General features: G+C 37.1%; 1 protein-coding gene across 2 annotated transcripts in view; it reads left to right on the forward strand.

Annotated features, from left to right (window-relative positions):
- Nucleotides 1-15,230, forward strand: part of UTP20 (UTP20 small subunit processome component) — a 93,195-nt gene that overhangs the window by 38,849 nt on the left and 39,116 nt on the right. For both annotated transcript variants that reach the window (XM_059936747.1, XM_059936748.1), the window contains exons 23-29: nucleotides 1,508-1,598; nucleotides 2,679-2,764; nucleotides 3,347-3,472; nucleotides 7,138-7,304; nucleotides 8,978-9,186; nucleotides 13,625-13,768; nucleotides 14,366-14,445. In XM_059936747.1, coding sequence (XP_059792730.1) covers nucleotides 1,508-1,598; nucleotides 2,679-2,764; nucleotides 3,347-3,472; nucleotides 7,138-7,304; nucleotides 8,978-9,186; nucleotides 13,625-13,768; nucleotides 14,366-14,445 — 903 coding nt within the window. The remainder of the gene's footprint in view (nucleotides 1-1,507; nucleotides 1,599-2,678; nucleotides 2,765-3,346; nucleotides 3,473-7,137; nucleotides 7,305-8,977; nucleotides 9,187-13,624; nucleotides 13,769-14,365; nucleotides 14,446-15,230) is intronic.

Here is a 15,230-nt window from a genome sequence, read left to right on the forward strand (position 1 = left end):
GGGGTATGTGTGGAGAGATTTGTTTTAAGGAATTGGCTCACGTGATTATAGGAGCCAGCAAGTCCAGAATTTGTTGGGCAGATAGCAGGTTGGAAACTCAGGCAGGATTTGATGCTTGTAGTCTTGAATGTGAAGTTCGTAGGGCAGGATTTCTGTGTGACATTCTTACGGCAGAATTCCTTTTCTAAGAAACATCAGTTTTTGCTCTTACAGCTTTCAATTGATTGGAGGAGGCCCATCCACATTATTGAGGGTAATCTCCTTTATTTAAAGTCCACTCGTTGTAGATGTTAACAACATGTACAAAATATTTTCATTGCAACACCTGGATTAGTGTTTTGTTACATAACTGGGTACTGTAACTTAGGTTGACACACAAGACTAATCATCACAGGCATTTAAGCTAAATATAAATAATAGTGCTTCCCTTACCCCTATTTCTCTACAATATCTTAAAGAGGTCATAATTTCCAGCCATTTTTCTCTATATTAACTAGTAGGGCTTTCACAGTTTTGCTTTCTTTTGCCTAAAACAGAGAAATGCATTGTTTGCTAAACCCTTGGGAGCTGAAGCACCACAACTTGTGGTCTTTCATTCAATCCTCGCAGAAAATCTGGGAGGTCTTGTCTTTGTCGAGATGAGGAACCTGAGACTCTGAGACATTCAGTGACTTTCCCCGAAGTCAACAGCTCAGAATGGCAGAACCACACATGCAGCTTGGTTTCCACCTCTCTTCGCTTCTCCCTGCTTATGTTTTTGAAATAGGCAAATGAAATCTCTCCAAATCTTAATAATTTATTCATTCAGGTTTTTTTTTAAGTTCTAATACATCTTATAAATTATACACAGAGAGAAAACAGTTTTTTCTCAAGTATTTTTAAAGCCTTGTAGAGTCTATGGATTAGAAAGTTGAGCATGTAAATGCAGGAGAAGCGCTCTTCTCATTCTGTCCTGGTAGATGATGTGGTTTGTTTGAGGCAACCCCATCTTCAGATTTAACTTTTACCACAGAACATTGCTCTTTCTTCCTCCTTCTTGGTAAGCAAGAGCCACAGTTACCCAAACTTGGACCTCTGTTGCCTGACATCAGTTTTTATGTTATATAAAAGTGAGGAAGTGTATATTTTTCCACTTTCCTGTCTACTGCATAGGAACTAGATAAGGAATCATTCCAAGAATTATCTGTGTTCAATTTTGGAATGTATTACCATTTTGATTACTTTCTTTCTACATTTGGTTTAATTTAAACCATTCTGAGGACATCCTGAATGATTTTCTGGGGTGGGGAGCCTAGATTTCAGGGGAGGACCTGCCTGAGATTTGGAATTCCTGGAGAATGATTTCCTAAATGCAAATAATTAAAACTTGTCTGTGTAATTCACAGTGAAACTATAGTCAAGGTGTTCAGAGTACCTGTCAGAGACTAAAATTAGTGGGTACTATCATCTCAAGAAAATAATGTCTGTTTTTTCTGTTTTTCTCGGGGTTTTTTTGTTTGTTTTTTAGGCAGTTAATTGCTCATTTGCAAGTTTTCTCTAAGTTTTCGAATCCACGAGCCTTATATCTGGAATCCAAATTATATGAGCTGTATCTTCAGGTAAGTAAAATAAATTCTTGCCACTACAGTTACTTGTGAACTTTTCTCTCCCTTTTTCTTTGCCAAAATAACTTGTAGGTTTTCAATAATTGTTGAAATAGGGCCCATATCTACACTTTAAGTCTAATTTTTTTTTTAATTAACCGATATTTTCTGTATCTTGAGAAACAGTTTTAGACAGTACTAATTTAGCGGATTTTTAAAGAAATTTGGGGTGACTAAACATTGATCGGCTGTATTAACAGTGAGTATAACAAAGCGTTAGTTGTCTCGTGAGAATTCGTTTTTAGAAGGGAGCGAGGGTTTGTGCCGAGAGAGCTGCTACTTTTCACTGCTAGGCAAGTTAGCCTTATGGAGCGCCAGGGTTTCAGGATCTTTTCGACTGAGTGAAAAAAGATAGAATAATAGTCCATGGAAATCACAATATATGACCTTGAATTCCAAAAAACGTTGCAGAAAAAAATTAACGTCAGAAGCAGAGTAAGCATTGGATGTCATTCTAAACCATCTGGGGAAACGAGATTTTCTCTTTTCATTTGGATGTTTTTTAAATGAAACATATTATTTCATCAGAATTTGTCCTTGTTTTGCCCGTAATTCAGATATAACTTGTTTATAGAGCCAGAGCTCAAAACTCTCAGTTGTCCACAGGAAACAAAATTCTGAACTGACTGATCAGAGAGGCTTCAGAGCCAGGTCTTCTTTCCTGGCATCTTCCTGACTGCTGTTACCTTCACGGTATTAGAAGAGCTCTGTCTCATCACAGGACCAGCCCAGTTGGTGTAAACCTAGATTCATGTAGGGAATTGGCCTTGGCCAAAAGACAGATAGACCTGAGAATCTTGCATGTGGGAGGCAGGTGTCAGAGTTGTGTTTCTGTTTTTTTCTTTGCATATATTCTGTTCATCTTCCTTTACCTCCAGGAAAATGTAAAGCTATTATCAGGAATCATCCTTAACCCACGTCTAAGAATTTAGATTCTAAGAATTTTAGTTGAGCAAATTAGTACAAGTAAATTATGATCCCATGGTATGTGTATATCTGACTTCATTAATTTATTCTATAAAATATCATTCCTAGTTGTTGCTACACCAAGATCAAATGGTGCAAAAAATAACACTGGATTGCATAATGACATATAAACATCCACATATCCTCCCTTACAGGTAAGTTATTTGAAGCTAAAGAGATATTTGGGGGGCTGATTTTTAATCTTTCTACCAGACATCTTCTTATAAAGTAATTTTATAAAGGCCTAGGAAATTTCCCTCTTTTCTAAGGTGATCATAATGCTATTTTCAGGTAAGAAATGAAAACTGGAAGTGTATTTGTTTGTTAAGAGTGCTTCTCCATAGATAATAAGGTAGGAGAGAGTATATTAATTGAAAAGTATGTGTTGAGGGGGTTGTATCATTTCTTCTTGCTTATACAATGTCATAAAATCTTGGTGGTTACTTAGGGAGTCATCATAATCACACTGTAAGAGCTGAAGAAAGCTTTCATATTATGCTTTTTTAAACAGCTGAATTATTGACTAACTCCTTATAATCCCTTTTACCTTTTAAAATTTGAAAACTTGCCATTTTGGAAGGTATTTGTGTAAAGACTTTCCTTTATGGATGTCAACTACAGCATAAACTATTCTTAATGCCTATTTCATTTATATATGTATAGTACTCTATTAATTATATTTTTTAAAAAAGGATTATTGATTAAGTGATGATTTGTGCTGAATTCTATTTTTAAAGGGAAAACTTACAAAGATTGCTTGAAGACAGAAGCTTTAAGGAAGAGATAGTGCATTTTAGCATTTCTGAAGATAATACAGTAGTGAAAGCAGCCCACCGAGCAGATCTGTTTCCCATTCTGATGAGGTATTTATACACTTTCAAAATTGATTTTTTAAAAGTTCATCACAAAAACAATTGTGAGTATCGTATTATGATTCTTTCAGCAATTGTAATGGAATATTTCATTTTGAATTTTATTTAATTATTTACTTTTAAAATTGGTCTTTTGGGGAAGTCAAATTGTTATAGAGACTTATTTTAAATATTTTGTCCCTAACATGAGGAAGGATCTTGCCATGGTGTTATTTTAATAATACTGTTAAAATTAAATCCAATATTTCTCTAAGGTTTGCTACTGAGAAATAGTATAAATAATTCATTCGTTTGGTATGTAACTAATTATGAGATATAAAAATTATTGATTTGTGTTATTTAACCATCCACGTTACAAAACTTTATTACTAGTTTTCATAGTTTTCATTGGATCTTCTGGGTCAAAAAATAATAGTGAATAACAGTCATCGGTCAGGTTGTTAGTCCCCTGTTTCAAAACCCTTTGAGATCCCATTTTACTGAGAGTAGCAAAGGGAATCCTTACTACGCCTTTAAGGGCTTGGTATGACATAGGCCAGACCCACCTCTCTCACGACATCTCTTCCATTTACCACCCCACTCAGAGCCCATTCCACAACCTTTCTTCACAATACTTAGTCATCCAGCATAGCCTCTTTTCTTATTGTGTATCTCCCCTGCTAGAAGGCAAACTCCATGGCTCTTAGTAAATAGCGGTCAAATGAATTTTGTGTTCTCTTTTATGATATAAATCCCTCTTTTTCTGTTTTTTAATTTACGAATTCCTTACAGAGCCAGAAGAATTAACTGTGGTAGTAGTGGTTGTGGTTATCCTTGTCTTGCTACTGGCTTTAACAGTGATGTTTCTAGAGCAGTCGTTCCTAAAGTGTGGTCTGCTCCTTCTTGGTGGGGGCTGTCCCAGAGATGTTCTCAGGAGGTCCAGGAGGTTAAAACTTTTTTCATAATACTACTAAGACATTACCTTTTCCATTGTGCTAACATTTGTGCTCACTAGGCAAAAGCAATGACGTGTAAAACTCTGGGTGCCTTAGCAGGAATCAGGACAGTGGCTCCCAGCTGTGCTAGCCATTCTTCATTGCCACAGACCTGGAGTTTTAAAAAAATAAAATAAAAAGCTGGTTTCATTCAATGCCCTTAGATAAATCTTGAGCCTTGAGTACTTGTCTTTTTATTATTCTATATGCAAAAGTGGGAGGTATGCATAAGACACTTCTGCTGCTCACTTGTTCCCATGGAATTTTTTTCATGTTTTCCAAGTAACTGATGCATGTTACAGGATCATTCATGGGTAAAGATCTGTTCAAAGTACAAGATAGACAGATGGATTTTAATGTAACAGAGTTCACAAAGTTCACTGATACGGTTTCAGATTCCACCTTGCAACCAGCCTTTAAGAAACTGCTCACTGTTGAGGTTTGGTGTAGTATCAAAGTGGAATATCCACAGTTATCGGAAAAGAATTATCTGAAAGTTTATAAAACATTTTTCCCTTCTCCAACTACATATCTGTGTAAGGCTGGATTTTCTTCAACCACAATATATTGCAACAGATTGAATGCGGAAGCAGATATGAGAATTCATTTATCTTCTAATAAGCCAGGCAATAAAGAAATTTGAAGGAAAAAAAAAAAGTAAAACAATGCCTCTAGTCTCACTAATTTTGGAGGGACGGGTTTGGAATATGTAACTAATTTTTATTAGAAATGTCACTTTTGCTAACTTGTTTTAACCTGTGCTATGATAAATATCAATAGATAAAACTCACATATACAAAAGCTCTTCAATAATTTTTAAGATTGAAAAGGGATCCTAATATTGAAGAGTTTGAAAACCATTGTCTTTAAAATTTGAATGTTAAGTCAGTAGTTTTATCATGCTAAGAAAGTAGCTTTTATTACTATGTTATTTAGTATTTCTGCTAAATGGATGTTGAATTTTATTAGAATGACTATTAACCATGTATTAAAATGATCATATTAACTTTTTTCTATGAGCTATTGATCTGTATTAATCTAATAGATTTTTACTAATGATTCTTTCTTGCATTCCTGGGATAATCCTTATTCAGCTTTAATATCGTTTTAATGCAGCACTGGGTACTGTTTTCAGAAATGTCATGGGGTTTTTTCCCCCAGTTATTTATTTATTTATTATTACTGAAGTATTTATAATATTGTGTTAGTTTCAGATGGACAGCAAAGTGATTCAGTTATATAGTTTCCTGTGCTATACAGTAAATCCTTGTTGCTTATCTATTTTATGTATAGTAGTTTGTATCTGTTAATACCACACTCCTAATTTATCCCCCTCCCCTTCCCTTTCCCCTTTGGTAATCATAAGTTTGTTTTCTATGCCTGTGAGTCTGTTTGTTTTGTATATAGATTCATTTGTATTATTTTTTAGATTCCACATACAAGTGATATCATATAATATTTGTCTTTGTCTGACTTACTTCACTTGGTATGATAATCTCTAGGTCCATCCATGTTGCTGCCAGGGGCATTATTTCATTCTTTTTTATGGCTGAGTAATATATATATATATATATATATATATATATATATATATATATATATGTTTATATATACACACACACACACACACACCACATCTTCTTAAACCAGTCATCTGTCACTGGACACTTAGGTTGCTTCCATGCCTTGGCTACTGTAAATAGTGCTGCTATCAACATTGGGGTGCATGTGTCTTTTCAGAAAAATTAGTTTTCTCTGGATATATGCCCAGGAGTAGGATTGCTGGATCATAAGTTAGCTCTATTTTTAGTTTTTAAGGAACCTCCATACTGTTCTCCATAGTGGCTGCACCAATCTACATTCCTACCAACAGTATAGGAAGGTTCCCTTTTCTCTACACCCTCTCCAGATTTTATTATTTGTAGACTCTTTGATGATAGCCATTCTGACAGGTGTGAGGTGATACCTCATTGTGGTTTTGATTTGCTAGAAATGTTGTGTTTTTTGTTTTTAGGCAATATTGGTATGTAGTTTATTTCTCTTCCTTAATCCATCTTGATATCACAACTATACCACCTTCATAAATGAAAAAGGACTGTTTCCTTCTTTCTCTCTGCTGTGAAACTATATCACGGGGATTGTTTTTCCTTGAAAGTTTTAAAAATTCATCTGTAAAACTATGTGAGCTCCAAGTTTACTCATTTATTCAGGGTTTCTTAAGTTCCTTTTGCTTATTTATATGTGTGTTTTTTCCAGAAAATTACCCATTTAATTGAAATCTTTCCAGTTTCCTTATTTTACTTATAGTTATGCTCTTATTTTACTTCCTTTTAATCTATATATTCTTGTTTTCATTTTTCCTTGATTAGACTTACCTCTGGCTTGCCTATTCTATTGCTTTTTTTCTCTTCCAAAGAACCACCTTCTGGCCATTGTCTTTGTTATTTCCTTCTTCCTGCTTCCCTTAGCCTTGTGTTTGTTGTTGTTGTTTTAAAATTTCCATATTAAATATCTAATTTTTATTTTCATTCTTCCTTGTTTTAGAATGTATCCATTTAAATCTGTTGAGTTACTAGTCTAGCCTTTTAGGAAAACGAAACAACTGTGTTTTCGGGTTAATGTGCAGATAAATAATGTTTTAGGATGAATGTGCAAACAAATAACATTCTTTGGACTTTTTAGAATTTTGTATGGCCGAATGAAGAATAAGACTGGGAGTAAAACTCAGGGGAAATCTGCTTCTGGCACCCGCATGTCCATCATTCTGAGGTTCCTCGCTGGGACCCAGCCTGAAGAGATCCAGATATTCTTAGACCTGCTATTTGAGCCCGTGAAGCACTTCAAGAATGGTAGCTATCAACTAGCTGCCGCTCTGCATGCACGTTGTCTGCTCAGACCTCTGCTGTCTCAGGCTGTTTCCCACGCTCTTGGGCATCTTTCTAAGGGGGTCACTCTTCCTAATCTCGAAGGTGGTCTCTTTGCTGACATGCAGTTTATTTTAAACTTTGATTGAATTAGGTGGAGCTAACAGATGATCCTGGGGATTATCGTCACCCCTGTGCTAATAAGCCCCTGATTAGAAAATGTGTATTTTTTGTTGTTATTGTACATTTAGGCCATTTGAAAAATGATACTTATCCGTATATGATGAATAAGTTTCTCCTTAGAAACTTAAAGCATGCTGCAAAATTAATCTTAATTGTCTTGGCACGTATTCATTCACTGAATCATTCAACTATTACGTAATGATTTGTTGAATACCTCCTGCACCCCAGACACTCCGTTGAATATAGAAAAATTAGTGTTTATAATCTCTGCTCTCAACCTCATGGTCTAAACAAAGTGGATTAGTAAGTGTATACAGTGAGCTGTGTTGCTCTGTGGTATGTTCTCCAGTATGCAATGTTAGTAATTAATAGTAATAATAATGGCTAACATTTCCTGAGTTCCTACTTCATGCCAGACATTATGACAGGCCCTTTACGTACAACTCAGTTGACTGTTAAAACAACCACATTAGGTTTCAGTACTTGATAGTCCCCATTTTATACATAAGGAAACTGAGGCTTAGAGAGGTAAGTGTTTTGCCCATGGTGAACCTGGTAATTGTACACAGATCTTCCCGACTACAGTACCTCTGCTCCAGTCTTAAAATTGCTTTGTTTTGGGCAAACATAGATATTTATTTATAGGGTAATGTGTTGCTTTTTTTTTTTCCCCCTTGGGGGGTGGGGGAGGGAAGAGGATAATAGATATAGCTGTTAAAAGGTTTTCATTCAGTATAATATAGTCCTGTGAAGGAAGTTGGCTGTAATGAATAGAAGAGTTTTTGTTCAGTGTAATAACCTCTATTGTTAAGAGGGTAGCTATTAATGATACCCTTATGGATAGACTGTTTTGGTGTATGAATCAGTAAGCTCATGATCTCATACCAGTTGGTTTGAAGTAAAGCTCAAGCAATAACAATTCAAGTCTTTTAAGTAAATTATGCAATCAGTATGGTACCTGTTTATAAAGGACCATTGTTTTATTTATTTATCAGGGGCTGCAAGAGAAATAAAACACTTGATTCTCAGCCTTAAAGGAGCTTATAATGTAACAAGACATTTTCCTTGAAACTGCTGAAGATAGCAGAGTCCATGAAAGTTGAGAGGGAGAAAATGTGTGGAAAGTTGATAGATGGAATAAAATGGAATTCCTTAGGTTTTGAGGAATAGTATAAATAGGGTGAGAATTGGGCTTAGAGGCTTAGTTCTGTCACAAGTTTCTTACTTTCCTTTACTACCCAGTTTCCTCATCTATAAAATGATAGTAGTAAAAGCTACCACATCTAACTCATTGAATGTTGGGTAAGAATCAAAAGGAGAAAAAATACAAGTGAAGTACATTATCATCTGTAAATCATTATAACAGTAGAAAATGCTGTATTATTGAGGGAAAGTGAAAGGAAGCTATAATTATAAATAGTAACAAACTAATATTTCCCTTCACATGCTATCTCTGCTTCTCTCTGTTTCACTAGGAGAATGCCATTCTGCTGTCATTCAAGCAGTAGACGATTTGGATTTGTCTAAAGTTCTCCCTTTGGGTCGTCAGCACGGTATCTTAAATAGCCTTGAGATAGTATTAAAGAACATTAGTCATCTGATCAGTGCATACTTACCAAAGATTTTGCAGATACTGCTCTGCATGACCGCAACTGTATCCCACATCCTTGATCAACGAGAAAAGGTGAGAGAGATTCACTTTACACGCTTTCTTCTCGGGTAAAAGTCTGTGTCTTACTTGGGAAATTGGTTGGGGCCTGAATATCTAACATCCTTCTAGGTTAATTCTTTCTTATGTAAAGTATCTCTTTATTTATTTATTTTTTAAGTATTTTTCTTTCTTTCTTTTTTTAAATTTTATTTATTTATTTATTTATTTTTGGCTGCATTGGGTCCTCATTGCTGCACGCAGGCTTTCTCCAGTTGCGGCGAGAGGGGGCTACTCTTCATTGCAGTGCGTGGGCTTCTCATTGCAGTGGTTTCTCTTGTTGCGGAGCACGGGCTCTAGATGCGCAGGCTTCAGTAGTTGCGGCGTGTGGGCTCAGTAGTTGTGACTCGTGGGCTCTAGAGTACAGGCTCAGTAGTTGTGGCTCACGAGCTCTAGAGTGCAGGCTCAGTAGTTGTGGTGCACAGGCTTAGTTCTGCGACATGTGGGATCTTCCCAGACCAGGGCCCGAACCCATGTCCCCTGCATTGGCAGGCGGATCCTTAACCACTGCACCATCAGGGAAGCCCAAGCATCTCTTTAAAATGGCCTTCCCTATAATGGGAATCTTCACTGTTATAAATATTTATGAATAGCTAGAAAATGCAGATTATAGCAAACGTCTATTTAAAAAGGAGGTGAAATGGTAGGGAGTGAGTTAGTTCTGTATACGTCTCAGAACAAAGTCCGAGGTAGTTGAGCTGATATTTCTTAGATCTTAATTTCAGGAACCTAAAAGTGTAGGACATCTTCTAACTCTCATTTAATTCAAAGTGGTTGGAGAATGAATAGAATACTGTTAGCACTGTCCTTGTTATTTTGAGACAGAGTTTCCCAGACCTCTTTTAAAGGTAAATGCTTGCCTATTGTAAGTGCAATGTTTTAAATAAAGGTAAGTAGCAAGATCGGGCAAGACAAGTCAGCTAGCTAACTGCCAGGAGGCTTCGTGAGTTGGTGCTTAGGAAATGTTTTCTGAATTATATTCAAGACAATATATTTATGTTTTGTTGAAACACGTATGTGGATATAAGTATACTCATTGGAGTTTAGGAAAACTTAATGTTTTTATGAACTGACTGAAGGCTTCTTGGAGAAAATGGGACTTGAAGTGAAAACCCAGACTCAGATGTCTGCCGTCGATTCTCAATTCATGACAAATAGGCACAGTTTTAATTTGGCTAAAATTCATTTCATTTGTTTTAGGGATATGCCTGATGAACTGCCTCTCAAATACAGTCATAACTGAAAATTGACAGCCAAAGTTTTACACTGCTTTTTCAGGCTATGCATGGATATAAATCTGCTTTAGTAATGAAATAATATTCTCTGGTTAACAAGATCTACAGATTTAGAATATACCTTCCATTTTGGTAGGCACTATTTTATTTTCATCATTCTTTCATTCATTCCTTCAACAAATGTTAATTGAACCCCTACTGTTTGTCAGGCACTGTACTAAGCATTGGGGTGAAGCAGCAAACAAAAGTTCCTGTCCACTTAATTATATAGTAAATACTTATTTCACACCTACTATCTGCCAGGCATTGTTGTAGGTGGAGAACGAGATGGTAAGGACTCCGTATCTTGGGGAGAAGATTATAGATAAATACAAAAATAATCAGAATAATGCCAGATGGTAAGTTCTAAGAGGAAAATAAACTCAGGAGGCTCCTCTGCAGATCTCTTAAAATCCTTCTCTGTGTCGCTGTCTCTTCTCCAGTACTCTGCCCTGTGACTTCTAGCCACCTTGGCCTCCCCAAGTCGCACAACTGTCTCCTCATTTTAAGAAGATTGTTGGATTCTCCCTGGGCTCTTCCTTCCCACACCAAGGCCTGAAACTCCACAGGCAGGAAGCCGGGGAATGTGTAGGACTCGTCTCATCTGTTTCCCCTCTCTCAGGGATTACTGTCCTCTGTTGCCTGCTGTCCAGTGTCCAGAAATCATTGTTTCATATATTCTGTTCAGCTTTTTAGTGTCTTGAGAGGCGAGGATAAAATCTGGTCCCTGTCACTCCATCTTGACTAGAAGCAGTAAAACCACGCAAAAGGAGAAGGCAGAACAGTCCTCTGACTAACACAGGGCTGGGAACAGCTTGTGTTCCCAACAGCCAGAGCAGAAACCTCATGAGACCTGGGGCATCAGGGAGAGTCCTTGGAAGGGGATTGCCTCAGTAGTGGAGCCAGATTAGCCCAAGCATAAAGGCTGCTATGACACCACCTAACAAAGCTTAAGAAGATCAAACCTTTTCCTAATAAATTAACTGCATCCCTGTTCAGAAACTTTTAGATGATTTAAATGAAACTAGAATTCACAGTGACATCCAGTCAGGTATTACCAGGCATGCAAAGAAAGAGGAAGATTTTGCCCATAATGAAGAGAAAAACCAATGGATAGAAGCAGACCCAGAAATGACACAGGTGATAGAATCAGACAAGGACATAAAAACAGCTGTTAGAAATACACTCCATACATTCACAAAAGTAGAGGAAAGCATGAGCATGTTAGGGAAAGACATGAAGATGTAAAGAATTTAAAATAAAATGAGGGAATGTGGTAGGAAGTGACCCATCTGGAGGTGGATGGGTGCTGCTTTTACTAGGGTGTTCAGGGCCATCTCTAAAGAGGTGATATTTGAGCTTACACCTCCCCAGCCACTGGAAGAACATTTCAGGCAGAGAAAATGACTAGTGGTACAGAGTCCTGAGGTGGAACATTCTTGACACATCCTGAGAAGAGACAGAAGGCTGAGGTGGCTAGAGCACAAGGAGCAGGATATGTAAGATGAGGTCAAGAGGTGGGTAGAGCCTCGTAAGCTATGACGAGGAGCTGGATTTACTCTGAAGTGTACTCGGAAACCTCTGAGAGGTTTGAAAACAAGGGAATGATAAGGTCAGTTTGATGTTTCAAAAATATCACTTTGCTTGGTGGAAAGAGGCTGTGTAGGGCCAGGAGTGGAAGCTGAAAAGGGGTCTTAGAAGTTTTTTTTGTCTGTGTTACAAGAGAGCTTCAGGGCCATAGGGAGAATTGTGTGAGAATTTTAGTTTTTACCTTATAGTGAGGGATAGTGACTATCTATACGTGGCTGTGTTAAGTCATGAAACGTTACAGGTTGTATAAACCCTCTGTAAGTCCTCTGACTTTCTGGTTAACTTAGAAGATGTTACTCAGGAATGCAGCCTTTCTCCTGAGTCAACAATCAGTAACTCAAAGGATCATTTATGCAATTTCACAGTTCATTAGACAGTGAGGTGCTAGCCTTCCAGACACGTAGGAGCTTTCTTTTCTGTTCTGTTCTTTTTTTTTATTTTATTTTTAATTCTTGGACAAGTCCAAGGAATTCTTTGAGGTTCTGTAATGAATTATTGCACGGTAATATGCTCAAGTGAGTTAAAGTTCTACATTTGTGTGTTTGAGCTAAGTTACACATTTACTTTTTTGTATCTTTCAGATCCTCCAGGGCATTGACTGACACTGAAATAGGTGTCTTGAGGGTTCTTGAGGGTCCTTTTGGTTTGGGTTTGGTTTTTTGTGTTTGTTTTTGTTTTGTTTTTGTACATTTAAGCAATGAAGTAATCGTAAATGTCCATAAACTCAGTCATATGGACTGTTCCTCTAGGAATTAAAGTCTGCAGTTGCTCATTTTCAGGATTTTTCCCCAGTTTACTCAACAATTAGTGAGAAGTCTGGGCAGCTGATTACAAAAGAGAAGAGTACATGCAGATCCTACTTGATTGGATGGGAATAGGGGAAAGGGAGGGGTCTGATTTGGTGTCATGTTTGCCAAGGTTAGTTTCTTACTCCTCTGGGGGATCATGATACCATGCTTTTTCAAATATCAGTAATAGTTTTTATTTTTCACCAAACATAATCTAGCAGATAATGAAAATATTGCCAATAGAATTGAAGCAGAACAGAATGACTTGTAATTGTGTCACCTTCTTATGCTTGCCAGTCATCTCTCTTTGTAACTCGTATAATGAGATAATTAGCTAAAAGTGAATGGTAGAAACTTGATGGGTATGTGAACTATCATGATTCCTCAGACTTTTGCATAGCAAAGTAATGGCATCCTTGTTCATATTCTCTTGAATTTAAAATGTACAGTTTCAGAAAAGTAAAACAACGTAGAATACAAAACAGCTGTTCCCACTGAGATTTTGTTTTTGCCTGAGGACACTTAGTGTGATTTTACTGGGCCTGATAATAGAACACATCTCACCACCTGGTTTTTTTAAGTATGCTTTCCCCTCTTGTTCAATAAGAAAAGCAATATGACTTACTCAGTTGGCGCTTCCACGTGGATCAGAGCTTCATAACAGGATCCCAGCTTGATTCTTCACCACCTGAGCAGGAGTGCCTCCCTGAGGAGTCAAGAATAAAAGTGGTATCTTTTTAATAGAAGATCTTTATTTTACAGATACAGCTGAGGTTTATTAACCCACTGAAAAATTTAAGACGTCTTGGAATCAAAATGGTAACTGATATCTTTTTGGATTGGGAGTCCTATCAGTTCAGAACAGAAGAAATTGATGCTGTATTTCATGGTGCAGTTTGGCCCCAGGTAAAGCTTGATTTCTGTGTTCTGCCTGGATACCTTCTGCTTTTTCCTTTAATACTGCTTCACCAGCACAGTCTGCACCCAGCCACGAATGCTAATCCGGGTCTTCTCTTTCACATCAAGCCTTTCTTTGCTTCTGCAAGTTTTAGAACACTTTTCTTTGCCTCCACTACCACCTAAAGCTCCAGAGCTAGTTTCTCCAATACCATAGCGTTTATACTTAAGGCTAATTTGAATATGACTGTTGTCTCTTAAGCAAATGTAACCTAACTTCTGTAGCACCTCACATAGTATGCCTGTGGGTTTTGACAAGCATGCGGGAAAATACACAGGGGTTTTTGTTACTTAGTTCCTTGTTTGATATCTCTGGTTGTCCCCACTTGGTGTTGATAACTGGTGTAGTTATAGCTAAGACTGTAGGAGAGACTTGATTTTAGGAAAGATTTCTCACTACTCAGTTTGTCCTTTAAATGTTTATCTCTTGGCTCTTTTATCCTCTGGTGTGATTTCTGTTCTTGTTCTGCTTTTTAGTTGTTTGGTTTTTTTCTACAATTCTGTGTATGTTCTTATTTTGTATTCTGTTTTTATTTTGTGTCCTAGATCAGCAGGCTTGGATCTGAGAGTCAGTATTCTCCTACTCCTCTGCTGAAACTAATTAGTATCTGGTGCAGAAATGCAAGGTATAATCTTTTTTTTTTTTTTTTTTTGCCTTTAAAAAGGGCAGTGTTTTAGACTAACTGGTCAAGGGAACTAATAATGTAATTTATGCTCTTTCCACACAGTGACCTACTTTCAGTGCAGTTAAAAGGAATAAGGCAGTTGAATCTCAAAATACATAGTTTGAAGAAAAATACAAGTTGCTGAATAATAGGTGTAGTGTGTTCCAGGAAAAATGCTTTTATATGTGTATGTATGTGTGTATAAATACAAAATGAAATAGAAAATGGATCAAGGCTACATAGAAACAATGTCACCATAGCATGTGGAGGTTTGGTGAGCTGGAATGGGGAAGGGAGACTTTTCATGATATATCTTCGGAGTGTTTGAATTACTTACAACAATAAAAAAAGGAAAAAATAGATAAAACAACATTTTGCAATTTAATATAAATTAAAATTGTAGAGTGTATATTATATCAAGACTTACACATTTTTTGCTGTTTTTACAATTTCATTAAAGCTTGAAAATTAGGGATTTCCCTGGTGGTCCAGTGGTTAGGACTCTGTGCTTCCACTACAGCGGGCCCGGGTTCCATCCCTGGTTGGGGAACTAAGATCCCTCAAGCTGCGTGGCATGGCCAAAAAAAAAAAATTGAAAATTGAAAATCAGTAGTACTGGGGGGCTTCCCTGGTGGTGCAGTGGTTAAGAATCCACCTGCGAAAGCAGGGGACACGGGTTCGATCTCTGGTCCGGGAAGATCCCATATGCCGCAGAGCAACTGGGCCCATGCGCCACAACTACTGAG

Source organism: Balaenoptera ricei, chromosome 10 (assembly GCF_028023285.1).
Source record: "Balaenoptera ricei isolate mBalRic1 chromosome 10, mBalRic1.hap2, whole genome shotgun sequence".
Taxonomy (NCBI): Eukaryota; Metazoa; Chordata; class Mammalia; order Artiodactyla; family Balaenopteridae; genus Balaenoptera; species Balaenoptera ricei.